General features: G+C 45.1%; 1 protein-coding gene across 4 annotated transcripts in view; it reads left to right on the forward strand.

Moving 5' to 3' along the window:
- Positions 1–24,953, forward strand: part of agap1 (ArfGAP with GTPase domain, ankyrin repeat and PH domain 1) — a 135,162-nt gene that overhangs the window by 98,529 nt on the left and 11,680 nt on the right. For all 4 annotated transcript variants that reach the window (XM_072451977.1, XM_072452056.1, XM_072451817.1 and 1 more), the window contains 3 exons: positions 6,400–6,554; positions 8,055–8,145; positions 8,809–9,031. In XM_072451977.1, coding sequence (XP_072308078.1) covers positions 6,400–6,554; positions 8,055–8,145; positions 8,809–9,031 — 469 coding nt within the window. The remainder of the gene's footprint in view (positions 1–6,399; positions 6,555–8,054; positions 8,146–8,808; positions 9,032–24,953) is intronic.

The raw sequence follows: 24,953 nt of genomic DNA on the forward strand, positions 1-24,953 counted from the left end.
ACCTAACGACCATAACTATGTGTAACACAATAACTATGTGTAACACAATAACTATGTGTAACACAATAACTATGTGTAACACAATAACTATGTGTAACACAATAACTGTGTGTAACACAATAACTGTGTGTAACACAATAACTATGTGTAACACAATAACTGTGTGTAACACAATAACTGTGTGTAACACAATAACTGTGTAACACAATAACTGTGTAACACAATAACTGTGTAACACAATAACTGTGTAACACAATAACTGTGTGTAACACAATAACTGTGTGTAACACAATAACTATGTGTAACACAATAACTGTGTAACACAATAACTATGTGTAACACAATAACTATGTGTAACATATTATTTTCATTCCTTAAGCATTCCTGTATATTTTGTTTTTATTCATTCTTCTTGTACGTTGCCTATCTATTGCCATACTTTCACACAAATGGATTTATTCATTGAAATTATGATTTTTTAAAAATGTGTACACTGGGGCAAAACTCTAATGTACCAGAGGTTATTAACAGAATCAGAAATGGGTTTATTGCCATTATCAATGAACAGGATTAAAGAAGTTGGAACTTGCTTTGGCATTAAGGTGCACACAACAATGAACAGTCATTATTCATTGGCCAAAGGCCATGAATAAAATTTTGAATTTACAAATAAACTTAGTCCAAATACATACACAATTTACAGTTGGTCAGAATAGTGCAATGGATAGTTATTGATTTGAATAATTGCTGAAGTAGCAGGTGTTAAGTCATGAGTCCAACAGCAGAGGGAAAGAAACTGCTGTTGTGGCGGGAGATTCTGGTCTGGATGGACCGAAGACTCCTGCCTGAGGGGAGTGACCTCCTGCCTGAGGGGAGTGACCTCCTCTGAGGGGAGTGGCCTCCTGCCTGAGGGGAGTGGCCTCCTGCCTGAGAGAGTGGCCTCCTGCCTGAGGGGAGTGGCCTCCTGCCTGAGGGGAGTGGCTCAAACATGTCCAGGGTTCTGGCAGCTTGGCTTTCCTCAGCTGCCGCAGGAAGTACATCCTCTGCTGGGCCTTCTTGATGAGGAAGTGGAGGGAGTCCACAGTGTTGATGGAGGAGTCTGTCATATTGAGGGCGGGGCTGGGGGGCTGTGACTTTCCTGAAGTCCACGATCATCTCCACTGTCTTCTGGGCGTTGAGCTCCAGGTTGTTACCGTTGCACCAGGACATGAGCCGCTCCACCTCCTGTAGACAGACTCATCCCCATCAGAGATGTGCCCGATGAGGCTGGTGGCGTTGATTAAAAACACCTTCATTTGGTTGAATTTATGTTAATATGGGCAGAAAAATATGGGAAAGATTACTGATGGTGAGGAAAATGTTGAGTCGTGGCTCAAAAGCGTGGGTCGTAAGAGATGGGGAAACACAAGCGAGTAACAGCTGAAGAGTGAAGCTGTGAACCAGGACTATATCTCCCCATCTCATTTACTAACCATAACACAATAACATGTAGCACTAGCCTCAGCCAGTACAACCACAGTGACTTTACCTCACTGAGCCTAGAGCCTGATACTTGCTCAGACTAGAGATGCCCTTCTCAATCCGTATGTGCTGAACCACTTACATTAAAGCAGTGCATTTCTATGTTTCCACTGGAAGTCCACTATCATAAGAGTCTGCACGGCTCAATCAAATCAGATTGAATCAGTGTTTAAACGCACTGTTAAGTCGTGATTAAGAAAAAATACTGAGTCATGGTGTAAATGTGTTAACATTAGCTGCTCTTGATGTATCTTCAGACAAAAAGCTGAATAAATCATTTTCTTCACTAAACTTTTTGTTTCACTCTGATCCACTCTCTCTGGTGGCACATTTTTTTTTACTTACAAATATCTGTAAGAGACATGGCAAATGAAAAGCACCAATTAACCAGTCCAAATATGTTCTCTTTGTTCAGCCTTAACTTTGAGTGGAGCTACAATTGTTCATGTGGCTCTTATGACTTTACATTCTACATGTGACATCATAAATCTGTGCAGGATTTAATTCTGAGTCTCCCTAATGTGACGTCATCAGTTTGATTTAGAACTCATTTTTCCAAAAGACAAATGACACTTCTGTTAACACTAGGTCTGTGATGATGACACTAGTGTGATAGAAAATATAGACCTTAATCAATGATATTGAAACTATTGACACAATAACTCTAAAACAGGATCATGTACAATATTTTCTAAAAATAACCTGCAATAAATAAATATTAGAACTTAAACACTTCATTCAAGTTATTTATTAAACAGCATACTATTATTGTGGCTAAAAAACAAAAGTTTCAATGGACCCACAATAAATATTGATCTCCTGAAATCATTGTTCCAGCTTAAAATGCTTGAACAAGAAGTAGATATTGTAATTATTGTGAACTGCTACTTGATTGATGTAAAAGTATTATTTAATGTATTATCCCACCAAATGAACTCAAAATGAGAAAATCCCTTTTAAATTAGAACTGAGATGGAGCAGGTCAAACGTCTCTAGTTCATCTGCAGATGTAGTGGTTGGATGATAATAATAATAAGTAGCTTAATTATTCTTGTTAATTGGTGTTTGGTGAAGGATCCACAGGAAGAGGAAGCGCCAACATCTGTAGCACAGCTGCTCACTCTCAGGGACAAACTCCTGTCGTTTAACACATTCATCTCGCAATTAAAGCTCCTTAACGTCTTGTGATCAGAGACAGTGCAGAGCAGAGGAGAGCGGAGCCTGCTGTGGGACATCTGTGCTGAAAGAACACCAAGAACTGACTTTCAATTAGGGAAGCCAACAGAATTTTACCACACACACACACACACAAAGACAAATAAAGTCCACATTCAGACCTGCTTTAGTCCATTATTGTATTCCTGGTTTATTCCTGGTTCAGTCCATTGTTTCAGTGTTTGTTCAGTCCTGGCCTTTGTCATTCTAATCTCTAAACTCCATCTTTCACACATGGTTCTCCCGCTCCGTCCTCAGACTCTAAATGTCCCCGTGTGTTCTGCACATTTCACATTCATCTCGTTTCTCGATTAGTTTCTGTTTTAGTTTCTGTGTTTTCAGAATGGAGGCGCTCTGACCTTTTGCTGCGGGATAAGTGCAATTATTGTGTTTTAAACGCTACACGCTCGCTAACATTTAAAACCCACGCTGTGCTTCCTCCGGGCAACGAATCACATCAGAGACGGGGGGGAAGCGTACGCGGCTGGGGTCAGGAGGGCAGAGGTCACGCAGCACGGAGGGGAGGGGCGGGTCTAGAACTAAAGCTCATATAGATCCATCCACTGGACTGAAACTGGTGCTGAAAGTAGGACTGCCTCTATGTGAGTTCTATGCCACGCCCCGTGCCAGTGTGGTGGTGCATGCTGGGATTGCGTAACTGCAGGAGCTGTTCTTCTTCTGTCGTAGTGTCCTCTTCACAAATGTCCCTGTTTGGTTTGGTTTCATTCACGCATGTTTCAGTCATCCTGCGAAAAGTCTGTGAAACCTTGTGATGCAGAAGCCCAGAGGAATGTGCTACGGAAACGTAATCGATCAGATTTAATCCACTGATTCATTGATCATTTGCAATAAGTTTTGTATTTGCATTGATGCGTGACACGGGCCGCAGAAAACCAAGGGAGCGCCGCTCGATGTAGTAAGGGATAAATATCCATACATTGATAAATAGGTGAATCGTTATAGTCTTTTTAGTGAGGTTAAAACTTGCTCCCGTTGTTTTATCGTAACGCCGCAGTTTTTTTATTACCTGGTTTAGGGATTTTTAAATGAAATATATTGCACAGGCGGACGGAATATAAATATAATTTCAATTTCAAAAGATGTTTTCTTCTGGGTTTGCCCAAAACGCACCACGGGAGGAGGGGGGGGAGACGCAGCGCAGGAGCGTGTATCAGTAGATTTAGTGTGGTTTAGACAGACAGAACTGACGCTTAAGTGTGCACCCTCCCCCACGACAAAATGCGTTGAAGGAAATGTGGTAAACAAGTTTAAAATGTGTATTTGCGATATAAAGGTGCACAGCAGACAGGGACTTCCGCAGGAATTTGGCGAGAAATTGCTTCACGGGCTCTTGTCTTTTGACTTAATACCGCCTTTTACATTTAATTTAATGCTATTTTGCTTTGTCGGCGGTACTTTATAAAAAAAAAAATTATAATTTATTTTATTTATATTGTAGAAATCAATAATCTAAGTGCAGCGGATCCGTAAACCAAGTAATAAGATAACTATGGCCTAACTGAAACTGGTTCTCTGCTGGTGTCTGAACACACAACTGGGTCTTACAAACATTGTTCCTTATAGTACATGAAATACAGGTTTAACATTTAAACACAAAGAATTATTCATTGGGCCAAAATGGATCACATTAAAACAAACTGCAGTGACTAATCAACACATCGTGAAACATAATCATCAGTTGTTATATTAACTTGTTGTATAGAATGTGTGGCGTTGGGGGATAAATAGTTTGAATTCCTTGTGCACAAATGAGTTGAGTTACCGGTGTATAAATGCGTATGTCTGTGTGGGGCCCCGGGGCCTCTCTTTCTTTCTCTCTGATTGGCCCCAAATGTCAGTGCCTCTGGACCAGCTCTGACACGCTCCATTACGCCCTCTATTACACCACTGCACCTGTGATGTACAGCTCCATGCACAGGATTATGTTTACTAAACTGTTTCAGACCACAGCAAATCTACAGCCAAATAAAAGGAAATACTACTAACTATTCCCCCCGTATTAGACCCCAAAGTCCTTTAGGTGTTTTTGTCAATGACTATTATTTGAGTGTTACGTTAAGATTAAAAGGATTTGCATGGACAACAGTAGAAGGTGAGTCAGCTGTTTTGGGAGTGTCTGGATAGTTCATAAGTACTTTCCACTGTTCATAAGTACTTTTCACTGTTCATAAGTACTTTTCTGTGTAGTTTTTTTATGCCTGACATTCTAATAACTTTGGGAGCTTTGAGAGCCAGTGCCACGTGTCATTTAAGATGATTAATTCATGCACAGGGCATGTCTTTATTTGACTACAGCCGTATATAAACTGCTGTATTTATTTAGTTGCGTTGTAGTTGTATTTAGTTGTGTTGTAGTTGTATTTAGTTGTGGTTGATTGTTGAGTATTCCTGTTACATTGACATAAATGCATTGCTTCCCTCACAAAGGTCTGGCAGTGGATGAATACATCTATATTCTCACTTACGTAATCCGTCCGTTGTTGAAATAATAGTCATTATTCTAATTTTTGTGACTGTGGCTGGTCCTGATTTAGTTCTGGTTTAGACCTGGTTTATTCCCTGTACATGTGTATATTCCCTAGTGTCATTTACCTCTTGTAGTAATAATAATAATATTGTAATTTGGTTTTGAGACGGTGGATGGTTCTGACCTGAGGGGTTCATTAAAATCAGACTCTCATTTACATCACTTATTATTTATCAAACGCTCCAGAAAACACAGAGTTTCATCACACTCTGTTAAGACCCGGGTTAGTCCTGGTTTAGTCCTGGTTTAGTACGTTTATAGATCCTGATGTAGTATTTGTTTAGATCCTGATTATAAATGACCAGGTTTGGAGTTATGCTGAAAAATATGATGCTATAAAAATGCTTTGCTTGATAGTTTATTGATTTAAATAGATTTACTTTGTTTTGTTTGTTTATTGATTTGACATTTTTGGAAATAAAACTTTCATCTTAAAGGCGTCATGGACACATCGCATCGCATCTCTCGTCTCCCATAGATTTCCGTCTCTTCTGAGTCAGCTCGAACTGTCTTTCTCCGTCTTCATTTTGTCCTGTACTCTGAGGGAACTATATTATGATAGATCCATGCGCTTAGATACGGGGAAACATGCTGCTCTCCTGGGGACGAGCCGCACGAGGCTGCAGGTGAGCGGTAGGTGCGTTTTATGATTGATACGTGAGACTCATCCATTCAACCTTTAACACGATAAACTGAAAAACACATTATGAAACTCTGTGATCGTGGCTGTTAAGTTGGGCTGTAACTACAGGTTCACCTCTATATATCTGCCAACATTCATGTCATTAAGTAATATCTGTTTCAGTCCAAAACCGGCGATATCAGTCCGATGTTACGCCTCGGTAATGAAAGAGTTAACCCTGCCGTCCCTTCAGAAAGCAGAAAACACCAGCTCTGTGGAGAGATGCTGCTATATTCACATACAAGTGACTGTAGACTTTAAACCAGAAGTTACAGACTTTTAAATGCTCATTAAATTCATCATTATTTGACTCGTTTTCCCACTAACAAATACATTATCACACTACAAAACACAGACAGGTTAGACAAGTACAGCTTAAATGTACGACACAGTGGTTATTTTTGAACATTTGTGCATATGTTTTGTGTTGTAGATCCGGAGGAGACCTTTGAGTTCCAGATTGTGTCTCTCACTGGACAAACGTGGCATTTTGAGGCGACGTCGTACGAGGAGCGAGACGCCTGGGTCCAAGTGATCGAGAGTCAGATTCTGGCCTCGCTGCAGTCGTGTGAATCCAGCAAGAACAAGGTACAAAACTACAACCACTGACCACATCTGCCCAGTATAAGTGCTGACAGTAGATTCACTCTGTCACTGCATCCAACAGATCAGTGTGTGGATGCAAAACAACTTTCTCCAGCTGAACTCAGACAAGACTGAAATAATCGTTTTTGGCCCACAGAAACAAAGAGAAAGTGTTAGCGGTCACCTCCAGAGTATCGCTCTAAAACCTACAAACCAAATTAGAAATCTGGGGGTAATAATGGACTCAGACTTGAACTTTAATAGCCACGTCAAATCAATAACATCAGCAGCTTTTTACCATCTAAAAAACATTGCCAAAATCAAAAATATAGTGTCAAAACCAGATTTAGAGAGACTTATCCACGCGTTTGTCTCCAGTAGATTAGACTACTGTAACGGCCTGCTCACTGGCCTCTCCAAACCAGCTGCAGTACATCCAGAATGCTGCTGCTCGGGTCCTGACTAGAACCAGGAAGTATGATCACATTAGTCCTGTTCTCAGGTCTCTGCTCTGGCTCCTGTGGCTCAGAGAAGAGACTTTAAAGCAGCTCTGCTTGTGTACTAGTCTCTCCATGGCCTAGCACCAAAGTACATCTTGGATATGTTAGTGCCATATGAACCATCTCAGACTCTGAGGACCTCAGGGGCCGGCCTCCTGCTGGTGCCAGAGTCAGGACAAAACATGGGGAATCTGCGTTTCAGTTTTATGCAGCTAAAATCTGGAACAGTCTTCCTGAAGATGTGAGACAGGCTTCTACTCTGACAATGTTCAAATCTAAGCTAAAAACAGTTTTGTTTAGCTGCGCATATGACTGAAAGGATTTTTTCTTTGCACTCTTCTCTTTTGTTTGTGATTTTATTAGTTTAGAAAATCAGTTGGATTGATATTTTTTAATTTAGTTAATTTTATTGTATTTCTGTTTCTGTAATTTCTTTGTGATTTGAATGCATTTTTCCTGCTGCGTGAAGCACTTTGAATTGCCTTGTGTAAGAAATGTGCTCTACAAATAAACTTGCCTTGCCTTGCCTTGCCTTGCCTAGATTCGACCGCCAATAAAGCAAATAATAAGAAGGAACTAGTAAGGAGCTCTTTGATTGGTTTACAAGCCGACCAGAGCGCTCTTTACTAGTTCCCTTTCATTGTTTGCTTTTGTTTGGACAGGAAGCTAATCAGAGAAGCTAATACAGTTTGTAAAGTGTGTTCATGTATTAACTAATCATTTTTCTAAATCTACTTTTAAAAACTCTTTACTAAAAATATTTCTTAAATTATTTATTAAATGTTCTTACCTTTTGTAATATTTACCAAATCATGTTTTAATAGTTGCTTTAACTAATTAGTGTAGTAAATTGCGGTTTGATAAACACTTTTAACAAAAGTGTTTGTTAAGTTATGCACCGGCTTTAAAGGCTCACGCGGTGCTCCATTTAAAAATCTATACTAATCCTGGTTTTGAAAAAGAAATAAAAAAACATAAATATATGTGTTTGTTTTTGTTTCAGTCGCGTTTGCCGAGTCAGACTGAAGCCATGGCTCTGCAGGCCATCAGGGGCCAGAGAGGGAACAGCCGCTGTGTGGACTGTGGGGCCAACAGTGAGTCACACAAAGACCCTTTAAACCACCAGAACTAATGTTCATATTTTCAATTCAAGCAACAATTTTAAATAATCAAGGTAGATCTGTTAAAGATGTTAAACACCATTTTACAACATATAACATCATTTGAATCGTGACGTTTCAACTTTGATCTGAAAGTAATTTTCAATCTGAACAGTTGGTCTGAGAAGTTGGACTTTACACTGCTCTGAAAACGACTTCCGATTGAAGGCAAAACGTCTTGATTTTAGAACTTTGTCCAGGTGACGACTTTTGAAACCTTTTTTGTGATGAATGACTCACACCGACATTACAACAGATGACATGGTTTACAGTTTGTCCTTTGTTAATGGCTGCATGAGTATGTTTGTTTTCTGTCTTTTGTTTCATGCTCTGGTGCATCTGAAAGTCCTGTATCTATTTGACAGGACAGTTGTAGCGTGAAATGGGGAGAGAGAGATATTTAGCAAATGGTCAAGGCCTTAACCACTGTGCCACCAGTCAAGCACAGCATAATCTCCTTTTAAGTAAAGTAATGCTGTAAAATACCATGTTAAATGTCGTATGTTCTGATATCTCACATGTATCTGAGTGTTCGTGTACATAGAAGATGATACATCTATGGCAGGGCCTCTGAAATCTGGTCTCTCTCCCATTCAGACCCGGACTGGGCCAGCCTGAACCTGGGGGCCCTCATCTGTATTGAGTGTTCTGGGATCCACAGGAACCTGGGGACCCACCTGTCCCGGGTCAGGTCCCTGGACCTGGATGAATGGCCCCTGGAACTCATTAAAGTCCTGAGCAACATAGGCAACGAGCTCTGTAACTCTGTGTGGGAAGGCAGCACGCAAGGGAGAACCAAACCAGCCCCCGACGCATCAAGGTGAGAGAACTGAACCAGGACTGAACCAGGACTGAACCAGGTCTGAACCAGGACTGAACCGGGACTGAACCAGGACTGAACCAGGACTGAACCAGGACTGAACTTGGTCTGAACCAGGACTGAACCAGGACTGAACCAGGACTGAACCAGGACTGAACCAGGACTGAACTTGGTCTGAACCAGGACTGAACCAGGACTGAACCGGGACTGAACTTGGTCTGAACCAGGACTGAACCAGGACTGAACTTGGTCTGAACCAGGACTGAACCAGGACTGAACCGGGACTGAACCGGGACTGAACTTGGTCTGAACCAGGACTGAACCAGGACTGAACCAGGACTGAACCAGGACTGAACTTGGTCTGAACCAGGACTGAACCAGGACTGAACCGGGACTGAACCGGGACTGAACCAGGACTGAACTTGGTCTGAACCAGGACTGAACCAGGACTGAACTTGGTCTGAACCAGGACTGAACCAGGACTGAACCGGGACTGAACCGGGTCTGAACCAGGACTGAACCAGGACTGAACCAGGACTGAACCGGGACTGAACCGGGTCTGAACCGGGTCTGAACCGGGACTGAACCGGGTCTGAACCAGGACTGAACCTGGACTGAACCTGGACTGAACCTGGTCTGAGCCAGGACTGAACCTGGTCTGAACCTGGTCTGAACCGGGTCTGAACCGGGTCTGAACCGGGTCTGAACCGGGTCTGAACCGGATCTGAACCGGGTCTGAACCGGGTCTGAACCGGATCTGAACCGGGTCTGAACCGGGTCTGAACCAGGTCTGAACCAGGTCTGAACCGGGTCTGAACAAGGAATAATCCAACAGATATTTTCAACAAGTCATTTAATTTCCTCTATTGTTTGTCTTTTAGAGTCTGTTTAGTTCAGAACAATCAGGATGATCAAAATACAACTATGATTTTTTTATTTATTAATTTTCTTCTGGACGACTTTTCACGATTAGTTGATTCAGCTCAAGTTGTGATGATGTTTACGGTGACGTTTACGGTGACGTTTACGGTGACGCACTGTAAAGGTGGAAATCAATGCTACACATTTCAACCCTGAAGTCAGAGAACTTGTTTTTCTTTTGAAGTTGTTTTAGATCAAGATTTAAAATGTCCATAATATAAATAATATTGTTATGCCACAGCCATCATAGATTATAACAATATAGTAGACAAAATACAATGTTTTCTTTAATCCTGGTCCTGGTTCAGTCTTGGTCTAGTTTCCTTGCCTCATTTCTCCTTCCTCTCTCTGCTCCTGTCTCCTTTCCTCTCTCTGCTCCTGTCTCCTTCCTCTCTCTGCTCCTGTCTCCTTTCCTCTCTCTGCTCCTGTCTCCTTCCTCTCTCTGCTCCTGTCTCCTTTCCTCTCTCTGCTCCTGTCTCCTTTCCTCTCTCTGCTCCTGTCTCCTTTCCTCTCTCTGCTCCTGTCTCCTTTCTTCTCTCTGCTCCTGTCTCCTTTCCTCTCTCTGCTCCTGTCTCCTTCCTCTCTCTGCTCCTGTCTCCTTTCCTCTCTCTGCTCCTGTCTCCTTTCTTCTCTCTGCTCCTGTCTCCTTTCTTCTCTCTGCTCCTGTCTCCTTTCCTCTCTCTGCTCCTGTCTCCTTTCCTCTCTCTGCTCCGGTCTCCTTCCTCTCTCTGCTCCTGTCTCCTTTCTTCTCTCTGCTCCTGTCTCCTTTCTTCTCTCTGCTCCTGTCTCCTTTCCTCTCTCTGCTCCTGTCTCCTTTCCTCTCTCTGCTCCTGTCTCCTTTCTTCTCTCTGCTCCGGTCTCCTTCCTCTCTCTGCTCCTGTCTCCTTTCCTCTCTCTGCTCCTGTCTCCCTCCTCTCTCTGCTCCTGTCTCCTTTCCTCTCTCTGCTCCTGTCTCCTTTCCTCGCTCTGCTCCTGTCTCCTTTCCTCTCTCTGCTCCTGTCTCCTTCCTCTCTCTGCTCCGGTCTCCTTCCTCTCCCTGCTCCTGTCTCCTTTCCTCTCTCTGCTCCTGTCTCCCTCCTCTCTCTGCTCCTGTCTCCTTTCCTCTCTCTGCTCCTGTCTCCTTTCCTCTCTCTGCTCCTGTCTCCTTTCCTCTCTCTGCTCCTGTCTCCCTCCTCTCTCTGCTCCTGTCTCCCTCCTCTCTCTGCTCCTGTCTCCTTCCTCTCTCTGCTCCTGTCTCCTTTCCTCTCTGCTCCTGTCTCCTTTCCTCTCTCTGCTCCTGTCTCCTTTCCTCTCTCTGCTCCTGTCTCCCTCCTCTCTCTGCTCCTGTCTCCTTTCCTCTCTCTGCTCGTGTCTCCCTCCTCTCTCTGCTCCTGTCTCCTTTCTTCTCTCTGCTCCTGTCTCCTTTCCTCTCTCTGCTCCTGTCTCCCTCCTCTCTCTGCTCCTGTCTCCTTTCCTCTCTCTGCTCCTGTCTCCTTTCCTCTCTCTGCTCCTGTCTCCCTCCTCTCTCTGCTCCTGTCTCCTTTCCTCTCTCTGCTCCTGTCTCCTTTCCTCTCTCTGCTCCTGTCTCCTTTCCTCTCTCTGCTCCTGTCTCCTTTCCTCTCTCTGCTCCTGTCTCCTTTCCTCTCTCTGCTCCTGTCTCCTTCCTCTCTCTGCTCCTGTCTCCTTTCCTCTCTCTGCTCCTGTCTCCTTTCCTCTCTCTGCTCCTGTCTCCCTCCTCTCTCTGCTCCTGTCTCCTTTCCTCTCTCTGCTCCTGTCTCCTTTCCTCTCAGCCTCATATTTTACAACATAATCATAAATTCATTTAATTCCTGAAACTCATTAGTGCTCACTGACACTGCAGTCTCTGTGCGCTCGATTCAACATCGATTCAACTAATTCTGCAAATATTTACCACCTCAAAGTCCCAAACACCAAAGTAACACATATTTCCACGGTTTAGACAGCTTTTCGTGCACAAGTTTCCTGTGTCAAATTGTGAAATAATCCGCTTTTTTATTGACTCGTGGTCGGATGTCGTTTGTTTGATGAGTTGACTTGGAATACGGACTGCAGGGGGAGCCACTGAGGGACGAGGGTTTAAGGGCTATTGACAGGACGGGCTCGGGGGCCCTCTGTGTGTGTGTGTGTGTGTGAGAGAGTGAGGGGGGCCGGAGTCATTAAGGGGCCGATAATTGAGATGATATTGACGAGTTTGTGGAGCGCAGAGAGGAAACAGAGATAAACTGCAACACTGTGAGAAACGACTGCTAAATGCTGTCGATATCGAGAGAGAGAAGAGGCAACGAGGCTAAAGACTGAGAGATGTAGAGCCTGAACCCAGGAACCGGACTAAACCAGGTCTGGACTAAACCAAGTCTGGACTAAACCAGGTCTCCACTAAACCAGGTCTGGACTAAACCAGGGCTCCACTAAACCAGGTCTCCACTAAACCAGGTCTGGACTAAACCAGGGCTCCACTAAACCAGGGCTCCACTAAACCAGGTCTCCACTAAACCAGGTCTCCACTAAACCAGGTCTCCACTAAACCAGGTCTCCACTAAACCAGGTCTCCACTAAACCAGGTCTGGACTAAACCAGGTCTCCACTAAACCAGGTCTCCACTAAACCAGGTCTCCACTAAACCAGGTCTCCACTAAACCAGGTCTCCACTAAACCAGGTCTCCACTAAACCAGGTCTCCACTAAACCAGGTCTCCACTAAACCAGGTCTGGACTAAACCAGGTCTCCATTAAACCAGGTGTAGACTAAACCAGGTCTCCACTAAACCAGGTCTCCACTAAACCAGGTCTCCACTAAACCAGGTCTCCACTAAACCAGGTCTCCACTAAACCAAGTCTCCACTAAACCAGGTCTCCACTAAACCAGGTCTCGACTAAACCAGGTCTCCACTAAACCAGGTCTCCACTAAACCAGGTCTCCACTAAACCAGGTCTCCACTAAACCAGGTCTGGACTAAACCAGGTCTGGACTAAACCAGGTCTCCACTAAACCAGGTCTGGACTAAACCAGGGCTCCACTAAACCAGGGCTCCACTAAACCAGGGCTCCACTAAACCAGGGCTCCACTAAACCAGGTCTCCACTAAACCAGGTCTCCACTAAACCAGGTCTGGACTAAACCAGGTCTCCACTAAACCAGGTCTGGACTAAACCAGGTCTCCATTAAACCAGGTGTAGACTAAACCAGGTCTCCATTAAACCAGGTGTAGACTAAACCAAGTCTCCACTAAACCAGGTCTCCACTAAACCAGGTCTCGACTAAACCAGGTCTCCACTAAACCAGGTCTCGACTAAACCAGGTCTCCACTAAACCAGGTCTCGACTAAACCAGGTCTCCACTAAACCAGGTCTCCACTAAACCAGGTCTCCACTAAACCAGGACAAAAATATGTGTTTTTATAAAAACAATTCTAAATGTTAGTATGTTTCCCGTGTCATTGGTGTAAAACCTCTTCTTTCAGCGCATGTTCTAGAGTTTGTGTGAAATCCAGATAACTAAATTAGTTGAAAACTAATCTATTTGTTTCCCCAAATCTAGTTTGCGTTTAGCCCAAATCTAGTCCTGGTTAGGCCTGGATCTAGTCTTGGTTAGGCCTGGATCTAGTCCTGTTTAGGCCTGGATCTAGTCTTGGTTAGGCCTGGATCTAGTCCTGGTCTACACCCGGTCTAATCCAGGTCTTTCAGGAGGATCTTTGTTCTTCACCTCTTGACGGCTCATAATTAGTTGGAGCAAATTGAATCAAGCGTTTGGCCTTTTCACCGGTAATTACCCACGATCCTCTGCTCCTGCCCCCACCCCCACCACCCTCTTCCTCGCTGTAATTACCCACGATGCTTTGCTCCATCCCCCCTCGCCGTAATTACCCAGAATGCCGTGGGTCGGGTCAGGGAGAAGGCTGGCGGCCATATTTAACATTAAAATGATCCGCTCGTTAATTAACCTGGAGATCGTTAAATCGGCCAAACGCAAAATGAGAAAGTGTGTCCGCATCAGTCACCCGTGAATTACCCACGATGCACTGGACTAGGACGGAGGAATGAGGAGAGAGGAGATGAGGAGCTAGGAGAATAGGCAAGGAAGTAAGAGAGGAGGCGATGGGGTAGGAGAGAAGATTATGAGCTAGGTGAGGAAGCAAGAAGGCAAGTGAGGAGGTAAGCGAGGAGATGAGGAGCTAGGAGAATAGGCAAGGAAGTAAGAGAGGAGGTGAGGAGGTAGGAGAGAAGACAGTGAGCTAGGTGAGGAAGCAAAGAGGCAAGTGAGGAGGTAAGCGAGAGGATGAGGAGCTAGGAGAGGAGGCAAAGAGGTAAGAGAGGAGATGGGGAGCTAGGAGAGGAGGCAAAGAGGTAAGAGAGGAGATGAGGAGCTAGGAGAGGAGGCAAAGAGGCAAGAGAGGAGATGAGGAGCTAGGAGAGGAGGCAAAGAGGTAAGAGAGGAGATGAGGAGCTAGGAGAGGAGGCAAAGAGGTAAGAGAGGAGATGAGGAGCTAGGAGAGGAGGCAAAGAGGCAAGAGAGGAGATGAGGAGCTAGGAGTATTCATATTTTTTTTTCTTCAAATCACTAAAACAAAACAAAAAACTAATCATAATCAGTAACACGATCACTAAAATAATTTAGAGATAGTTCTATTGACTAAAAGGAATGAGGAGAGACTTTTGAATCTCTACAGTAGTGATGTTGGACTGATACCAAATAACAATTTATAAAGCTAATGATGGCAAGGTAAAATTCTTTATAATAGAGGAATTTTGAATGCACTTTAATTAGTGTTGTCAATCAATAAAAGAAACAGTTCATCTTTTACAATATAATTCATCGCAATTAATCACGTTATGCGCTTATTTTTATGTCATTCTTTAAAAATAACATAAAACTTTCTAATTCGAAGTACCGAAATTTCCCAAAAAATTTAATACATTCTTCAAAAGTCCAACTGTCTAAAATGTAAAGAGGGAGTGTTACACGTCTATGGTGTATTCATTATCACACATATGTAGCATGTATAGATCACCATTTAACATAATGTAAAGAGGGGGTGTTACACGTCTATGGTGTATTCATTATCACACATATGTAGCATGTATAGATCACCATTTAACATAATGTAAAGAGGGGGTGTTACACGTCTATGGTGTATTCATTATCACACATATGTAGCATGTATAGATCACCATGTAACATAATGTAAAGAGGGGGTGTTACACGTCTATGGTGTATTCATTATCACACATATGTAGCATGTATAGATCACCATGTAACATAATGTAAAGAGGGGGTGTTACACGTCTATGGTGTATTCATTATCACACATATGTAGCATGTATAGCTCACCATGTATAAAATGTAAATGCTTCATGAACAGAGCTCTGTCTTTGATGGGGCGTCACCAAAAACAATCCTTTTCCGTCCCTGGGAAGCGTAAAAAGAGGTGTGACGTCCCAGTTTTCAAATATCCGCTTTCTGCCTCATTTTGATACTTTTGCCATAGTATTACTTGGTATCGGATTGAAACAAAAGTGACTGGTTTGGCCCATCGTGACCTCAGAGCCTCAGACCAGAAAGAACACAACGTCCAAAGAACTCGTCTGTACATTTCCCATGAAACAGTCACATTTAGACTGAGGCTGTCAATCAGGGCGTGTCGCATCAGCAGCAGGAACAAGAATATGGACTTGTGATATGATTTCTGATATGAAATGTTGGCTTTTGCTGCAGCTTATTATTGACTTGTTTGGATGTTTGCCTCACAGAGCTGTCGTCACTGAAGAGGTTTCTTGTTGTTAGCGCCACATTAGCACCACTTTTAGCACAGCTCTCACGTCCACTAAAACCGTCTCCTCTCTTCCACGTCTTTCCCAAAGCCACAGGTCTTTTCACCCGCTCATACCTCTCTGCACAAGTCAAATTTGTCAAATAAAAAGTTTTGTGCCAGACGGCACTCGGCTCTAAGAAGACGCTCCAGTGCGGGGGAGGGGTGGCTGCTTTTGTGGGAGTTATAGCAAGAAAAATGCTGTGACACGACGGCTTTAGAAACTACATTAAAGTTTCTTGTCAAAATGAACACCACAAAGAGCTTGGAGAGCAGCTCAGGATGTGGGGGACGAGGGAAGAAACTGCATCGGGTGATATTTGTCGCTCACAAATTACCCACAATGCACTGGACAAAGACAACAGAAACAAGGAAGTAGGACAGGAGACGAGGAAACAAGGAAAGAAGTGTGTGGAGTAATCTGGACCCCCCAGGTGGGTGTTTGCGGCTCCTAGTCTCGGTCTAGTCTGGGTCTAGTCTGGGTCTAGTCTGGGTCTAGTCTGGGTCTAGTCTGGGTCTAGTCTCGGTCTAGTCTCGGTCTAGTCTCGGTCTAGTCTCGGTCTAGTCTCGGTCTAGTCTCGGTCTAGTCTCGGTCTACTCCTGGTCTAGTCTCGGTCTAGTCCTTGCTTAGTATGTTTTTCTTCTATAAACAGGCCATGTGTGGTCTCTGGTCCGGTCTTTAGCCTGGAGTCTGCAGAGTTTAATTAACATAATGATGTTCACACCCGAGTGAGCCCCAGGACCCACTGTCACAGGGACGAGCTTATACAGACAGAAGGACCAGCGGTAGTCCTGGTCTAGTCCTGGTCTAGTCCTGGTCTAGTCCTGGTCTAGTCCTGTTCTAGTCCTGTTCTAGTCTTGGTCTAGTCCTGGTCTAGTCCTGGTCTAGTCCTGTTCTAGTCCTGTTCTAGTCCTGTTCTAGTCCTGTTCTAGTCCTGGTCTAGTCTTGGTCTAGTCCTGTTCTAGTCCTGGTCTAGTCCTGGTCTAGTCCTGGTCGAGTCCTGGTCTAGTCCTGGTCTGGTCTTGTCCTGGTCTAGTCCTGTTCTAGTCCTGTTCTAGTCCTGTTCTAGTCTTGGTCTAGTCCTGGTCTAGTCCTGTTCTAGTCCTGGTCTAGTCCTGGTCTAGTCCTAGATAAGATAAGATATTCCTTTATTGTCCCACATGGGGAAATTTCATTGGTGCAACGCAGGTAGATACAAAGGTAGATACAGAAGAACAGATCACTTATAGGAAGTCTGAAAAACACTTTCAGTAGAAGATCTCCTATAAATAAATAAAAACTCCCATAGACAAATAAATAAATAAATAAATAAATACCATTGCATGTGATCCCGACAGTAATTGCACATGAATATGTGTCACGACAGCACATAGATTGCACATGAATTTCACAGTAATTGCACATGAATTGCACATGAATTCCAACAGCAATTGCACATACGACAGAATTGCACATCAGTATTAGGTTAGGTCAGTATTGCGAGTGTTCAGTACTAACAGTTTTTGTTATAAAGTCTGACAGCAGCAGGAAGGAAAGACCTACGGAACCTTTCCTTCACACATCGAGGGTGGATCAGTCTCTCACTGAAGCTGCTCTCCAGAGCGGAGAGAGTGTCCTGCAGGGGGTGACACTCATGGTCCAGCATAGATGTGAATCTAGCCAGGACCCTCCTGTCCCCCACCTCCTGCACCGAGTCCAGAGCACAGCCCAGGACGGAGCTGGACTTCTTGATGACTCTGTCCAGCCTCTTCCTCTCCCTTTCTGTGATGCTGCTGCTCCAGCAGGCCACACCGTACAGGAGGGCTGATGCCACCACAGAGTCGTAGAAGGTCTTCAGGAGTGGCCCTGTCACTCCAAAAGACCTGAGTCTCCTCAGGAGGTAGAGCCGACTCTGGCTCTTCCTGTACAGTGCGTCTGTGTTATGAGTCCAGTCCAGTTTATGGTTCAGATGAACACCCAGGTACTTGTATGAGTCCACTCTCTCAATGTTCCGTCCCTGGATGTTCACTGGTAAGGGGGCAGTGGGGTGGCGTCTGCGGAAATCCACCACCATCTCCTTGGTCTTCCCCGCGTTGATGAGGAGGTGGTTCCGCTGACACCAGTCCACAAAGTCCTGCTCCAGTCCTCTGTACTCCGCGTCATCGTCGTCCGTGATGAGTCCGATGATGGCAGAGTCATCAGAGAACTTCTGCAGGACACAGCTGTCCGTGTCATGTCTGAAGTCTGCAGTGTAAAGGGTGAAGAGAAAGGGCGCGAGGACAGTGCCCTGGGGCGCCCCCACACTGCAGGTCCGAGTGTCAGACACGCAGTTCCGGGCTCTCACAAACTGGGGTCGGTCTGTGAGGTAGTCCAGGATCCACTCTGCCAGGTCATACTCCACACCAGCCGTCTCCAGCTTGTCCCTCAGGAGCAGCGGCTGGATGGTGTTGAAGGCGCTGGAAAGATCGAAGAACAGAATCCTCACAGAGCTGCCAGGCTTTTCCAGGTGAGAGAGAGAGCGGTGCAGCAGGGAGATGACGGCGTCCTCCACTCCGATGCCAGACCGATATGCAAACTGCAGCGGGTCCATGGCTGAGCTCACGGTGGAGCGGAGGTGGTCCAGGACTAGCCGCTCCAGTGTCTTCATCAGGTGGGACGTGAGAGCCACTGGCCTGAAGCTGTTGAGGTCTTTGGGGCGCGGTGTCTTAGGCACAGGTACCAGACAGGAGGTCTTCCAGACCTGTGGTACCACCCTCAGCTTCAGGCTCATGTTGAAGACATGCTCCATAACTCCACACAGTTCATCTGCGCAGGACTTAAGGAGCCTGGGCTGATGCCATCAGGTCCTGCTGCCTTCCTCACTTTAATCCTCTTCAGCTCACTCCTCACCTGTGCTGCTGTGACAGTCAGTGGTTGGCAGAGGGACTGTGTGCCGGGGGGATGGGTGAATCCAGGCGAAGTGGGGAGCTGATGCTCCGGGGCAGATAAGCGAAGAGGAACAGATGCAGGGCATTGTCCAGCTGTGGAAGAGGGAGCATGCAGCTGTGCAGGGGGAGGGGCGGGTGACCGATCAAACCTCAAGAAGTGAGCATTTAAATCATTCACCCACTGTAGATCCCCCTCTGTCTGGGCAGGGGGGATTTTGAAGCCCGAGATGGTTTTCAGGCTCCTCCACACTCCCTGAATGTTCTTTTGCTGCAGCTGCTCCTCCATCCTCCTCTTGTAGCCGGCCTCAGCCTGCCTGAGGCCTCCTCAGCTCCTTCTGCACAGTCCTCAGCTCCTCCTTGTTCCCTGACCTGAAGGCTCTCTTCTTCTCCTTCAACAGAGCCTTCAGTTCACGGTTAATCCATGGCTTGTTGTTTGGAAAACACCGCACCGTCCGGGAGGGAACAATGTTCTCAAAACAGAAGTTGATGTAGTCCGTGATGCACTCTGTGATGGTGTTGATGTCCTCCCCATGTGGGTCCTGGTCTAGTCCTGGTCTAGTCTTGGTCTAGTCTTGGTCTAGTCCTGGTCTAGTCCTGGTCTAGTCCTGTTCTAGTCCTGTTCTAGTCCTGTTCTAGTCCTGTTCTTGTCCTGTTCTAGTCCTGTTCTAGTCCTGGTCTAGTCCTGGTCTAGTCTTGGTCTAGTCCTGTTCTAGTCCTGTTCTAGTCCTGGTCTAGTCCTGGTCGAGTCCTGGTCGAGTCCTGGTCTAGTCCTGGTCTGGTCTTGTCCTGGTCTAGTCCTGTTCTAGTCCTGTTCTAGTCCTGTTCTAGTCCTGTTCTAGTCTTGGTCTAGTCCTGGTCTAGTCCTGTTCTAGTCCTGTTCTTGTCCTGTTCTAGTCCTGTTCTAGTCCTGTTCTAGTCCTGTTCTAGTCCTGTTCTAGTCCTGTTCTAGTCTTGGTCTAGTCCTGGTCTAGTCCTGGTCTAGTCCTGTTCTAGTCCTGGTCTAGTCCTGGTCTAGTCTTGGTCTAGTCCTGGTCTAGTCCTGTTCTAGTCCTGTTCTAGTCCTGTTCTAGTCTTGGTCTAGTCCTGTTCTAGTCCTGTTCTAGTCCTGTTCTAGTCCTGTTCTAGTCCTGGTCGAGTCCTGTTCTAGTCCTGTTCTAGTCCTGGTCGAGTCCTGGTCGAGTCCTGGTCGAGTCCTGGTCGAGTCCTGCCATTTTATCTTAATTTTTCATCAATTTTGTTGTTTTTAATGATATTCCAAACATAATTCTAGAGTCACATAGTTTAATTTGCCCTTCTTTTATTCAGACTCATAAACAGACTCAGAATCACTGTGCACCTGAACCTGCACCTGCCCCTGAACCTGCCCCTGAACCTGCCCCTGAACCTGCCCCTGAACCTGAACCTGCCCCTGAACCTGCCCCTGAACCTGCCCCTGAACCTGCACCTGCCCCTGAACCTGCACCTGCCCCTGAACTGCCTCTTAACCTGCAACTGTCCCTGCATGCACCTGCCCCTCTCTGCACCTGTACCTGTCCCTGAACTTGCACCTGCCCCTGCCTGCACCTGCCCTGCCCTTGTCTGCACCTGCCCCTCTCAGCACCTTCCCCTGCCTGCACCTTCCCCTGCCTGCACCTTCCCCTGCCTGCACCTGCCCTTCTCTGCACCTGCACCTCTCTGCACCTGCACCTCTCTGCACCTGCACCTCTCTGCACCTGCACCTCTCTGCCCCAGTCTGCACCTGCCCCTGTCACCCTGCCCTCCGGCTTAGACTAAACCATATTTTAACGCCACTCTGAAAATGAGACACAGTTCTTCATAATTTCTCCATAAATTTTCCATAAATTCTCTGATTTTTGGACATTTTCCGAGTGGTTTTCCATAAATTCTGATTTTAGACGTTTTCCGAGCGTTTCTCCTGAATTATTGGGAGAGCACATCCATCTTCTGAAGTGTCCAGCTCCGAGCTTTAACCATCGTTTGTCAAACTAAAATACTCTTCACCAGACCACATTTACAGAGAATTCATCATCTAAAGAGGGACAGGACTGGACCGGATCAGACTGGACTAGACTAGAACTGAACCAGGGACTAAAGGGACTGAACCAGGACTTGGTCAAGACTAAACCAGGATTGGATCAAGACTAAACCTGTGCTAATCCAGGACTTTAATTTAATAAACAACAATAAACAATGTTTTAATTACCGGTACCATTGATGAGTTCAAGTTCTAGTCCTAGTTAAGTTCTGGTTCCGTCCAGGTTCAGATTTCATTGAGACCTGGTTTAGGCCTGGACTAACGAGGACCCCGGGGACGCTCCTGTCTGCTCTCGTCAGTGTCTTCACAGATAAATGAGGACAGACTCGGACTCGGACCTGAGGCCACGAAATAAAGACTGAATAATCCTGAATAATGCTTTAATTTAGACATGATTCTAACTCTGCTGTGGTCTTCCTCTGGGCTCCAGTCTCCTCAGGGTCCCTCCCTAAAACTGACATAAACGCAAACAAAACCCTTTCTGCACCGGGACTTAAAGGACTAAACCTGGACTAAAATTAAGTCTAAACAAAAAAAAAACGTGGACTCAATTTGGGTACGAAACCAACTGGACAGAAGGAGATCTTTGCCAATAATTGAAACCAGTATTAAACCAAAGGGCCAAATCCAGATACAAACCAGGTCTTAACCAGGATTTAACCAGGACTTAACCAGGACTAAACCAGGACTAAAATCTATGTCTAAAGTTCTGCTTAACAAGGTTGAACAAATAACAAGACCTGAACTACATTGCGGTCTCAGCAAAGTCCTAAGGACTAAACACGGTATATACATATACATATACATATACATACAAACAAAGGTTTTTAAAAGTGATAAACCAGGTCTGTTTAAATCTGGACTAAACTGCAACTAAATGCAGGATTAAACAGTTTTATCTAGGACTAGGACTACTAAACCAGGATTAATTTAAGAACTAAACCGGGACTAAATGTGGGCCTACTTGGGTATGAAACCATGTCTTAACCAGGACTTAAACCAGGACTTAAACTAAATATAAAAATAGGACTGAAATTTGCTTTAAATCAGGGACTGAATCACGTCTAAACTAGGACTAAATATAGTATAAAAGGCTTTATCTGGTCATACATGTTTCATGTTAATAACTGCGTTTGTGGTTATTTCAGGTTCATTTTCATCCTTTGTTGGCTTCATCTCATATTAGTGTTAACATCAGATACATAAGCACGAGTTTAGACAGGGCTAGCCTCAAAGCGCAGCATAAGCTAAACCTATCACTGACACACGCATGAATAATATGCGTTTATGAGGTAAATATGGATCATTTTCCTATCTCTGTGGTTTTAATTCGAGGTCTGAGGCTACAGCCACGTTCTAAAAGGTTAAATACATTTATCACTGCACCTCCAGCTCTGACAGACGCCCAAAGCTCAACATTTAAGTCACTTTATCAGGCCTTGAATAATGTAACTGTCGGGGTTATTTCAGCCCTGGTTTAGTCCTGGTTTCATACTGGTTTAGACCCAGTTAGTCCCTGACCTTTAGTCCAGTGTTCAAGTCACTGGTTTAGTCCGACGTTTGTCCCTGATTTAGTCCTGGTTTAGTCCCAGGTTAGTCCTAGCTAAACCATCCTTGTTTAGCTCTAATTACCATCCACCTAAAAGCATTTTACTCCCGACTACATGTCATTAAATACATTATAATTATACTACATTACTCACTGCCTCTGTCTCAGATCATCCTCATTTTAACATAACCTTCAGTAAAAATGAGTCACTGTCTCAGAGGGAATATTATTTAAACACATATTATGCAAACTGTACTTTTCCCTCTTATGTTATAACAATGGACCACGTTCATTTAACATTCTTATGAACACATTTGTACTTGAGGTCTTTTTATGTTATTTTTGCATTCTAAAATGTATTCTTAACTTAAAATATAAGGACGAGTAGAAGGAGTAGGAGGAGTAGGAGTAGTAGGAGTAGGAGTAGTAGTAGTATGAGTAGGAGTAGTAGTAGTAGTAGGAGTAGTACGAGTAGTACGAATAGGAGGACTACGCGTAGGAGTAGTAGTACGAGTAGGAGTTGTACGAGTAGGAGTAGGAGTAGTACGAGTAGGAGGACTACGCGTAGGAGTAGGAGTAGTACGAGTAGGAGTAGTACGAGTAGGAGTAGGAGTAGTACGAGTAGGAGTAGTACGAGTAGGAGTAGTACGAGTAGGAGGACTACGCGTAGGAGTAGTACGCGTAGGAGTAGTACGAGTAGGAGTAGTACGAGTAGTACGACTACGCGTAGGAGTAGGAGTAGTACGAGTAGGAGTAGTTCGAGTAGGAGTAGTTCGAGTAGGAGTAGTTCGAGTAGGAGTAGTACGAGTAGGAGTAGTACGAGTAGGAGGACTACGCGTAGGAGTAGTACGAGTAGGAGTAGTACGAGTAGGAGTAGTACGAGTAGGAGGACTACGCGTAGGAGTAGTACGAGTAGGAGTAGTACGAGTCGGAGTAGTACGAGTAGGAGGACTACGCGTAGGAGTAGTAGTACGAGTAGGAGTTGTACGAGTAGGAGTAGGAGTAGTACGAGTAGGAGGACTACGCGTAGGAGTAGGAGTAGTACGAGTAGGAGTAGTACGAGTAGGAGGACTACGCGTAGGAGTAGTAGTACGAGTAGGAGTAGTACGAGTAGGAGTAGTACGAGTAGGAGGACTACGCGTAGGAGTAGTACGCGTAGGAGTAGTACGAGTAGGAGTAGTACGAGTAGGAGTAGTACGAGTAGTACGACTACGCGTAGGAGTAGGAGTAGTACGAGTAGGAGTAGTTCGAGTAGGAGTAGTTCGAGTAGGAGTAGTTCGAGTAGGAGTAGTACGAGTAGGAGTAGTACGAGTAGGAGGACTACGCGTAGGAGTAGTACGAGTAGGAGTAGTACGAGTAGGAGTAGTACGAGTAGGAGGACTACGCGTAGGAGTAGTACGAGTAGGAGTAGTACGAGTCGGAGTAGTACGAGTAGGAGGACTACGCGTAGGAGTAGTAGTACGAGTAGGAGTTGTACGAGTAGGAGTAGGAGTAGTACGAGTAGGAGGACTACGCGTAGGAGTAGGAGTAGTACGAGTAGGAGTAGTACGAGTAGGAGTAGTACGAGTAGGAGGACTACGCGTAGGAGTAGTAGTACGAGTAGGAGTTGTACGAGTAGGAGTAGGAGTAGTACGAGTAGGAGGACTACGCGTAGGAGTAGGAGTAGTACGAGTAGGAGTAGTACGAGTAGGAGTAGTACGAGTAGGAGGACTACGCGTAGGAGTAGTACGCGTAGGAGTAGTACGAGTAGGAGTAGTATGAGTAGTACGACTACGCGTAGGAGTAGGAGTAGTACGAGTAGGAGTAGTTCGAGTAGGAGTAGTTCGAGTAGGAGTAGTTCGAGTAGGAGTAGTACGAGTAGGAGGACTACGCGTAGGAGTAGGAGTAGTACGAGTAGGAGTAGTACGAGTAGGAGGACTACGCGTAGGAGTAGGAGTAGTACGAGTAGGAGTAGTACGAGTAGGAGTAGTACGAGTAGGAGTAGTACGCGTAGGAGTAGTACGCGTAGGAGTAGTACGCGTAGGAGTAGTACGAGTAGGAGTAGTTCGAGTAGGAGTAGTTCGAGTAGGAGTAGTTCGAGTAGGAGTAGTTCGAGTAGGAGTAGTACGAGTAGGAGTAGTACGAGTAGGAGTAGTACGCGTAGGAGTAGTACGCGTAGGAGTAGTACGCGTAGGAGTAGTACGAGTAGGAGTAGTTCGAGTAGGAGTAGTTCGAGTAGGAGTAGTTCGAGTAGGAGTAGTTCGAGTAGGAGTAGTTCGAGTAGGAGTAGTACGAGTAGGAGTAGTATGAGTAGTACGACTACGCGTAGGAGTAGGAGTAGTACGAGTAGGAGTAGTTCGAGTAGGAGTAGTTCGAGTAGGAGTAGTTCGAGTAGGAGTAGTACGAGTAGGAGGACTACGCGTAGGAGTAGTAGGAGTAGGAGTAGTAGGAGTAGTACGAGTAGGAGGACTACGCGTAGTAGTACGAGTAGGAATAGTACGAGTAGGAGTAGTACGAGTAGGAGGACTACGCGTAGGAGTAGTACGAGTAGGAATAGTACGAGTAGGAGTAGTTCGAGTAGGAGTAGTTCAAGTAGGAGTAGTTCGAGTAGGAGTAGTACGAGTAGGAGTAGTCAGGAGCACTCTTAAGCACAGAAATGCTGCTGTCCTGCATGATTGTTAGTTATATATATTTACAAATGATTATGTATAAAATAATATTGTCAG

Source organism: Eucyclogobius newberryi, unplaced genomic scaffold (assembly GCF_026437365.1).
Source record: "Eucyclogobius newberryi isolate DKJ021-1_F unplaced genomic scaffold, fEucNew1.0.hap1 SCAF_1, whole genome shotgun sequence".
Lineage (NCBI taxonomy): Eukaryota > Metazoa > Chordata > Actinopteri > Gobiiformes > Gobiidae > Eucyclogobius > Eucyclogobius newberryi.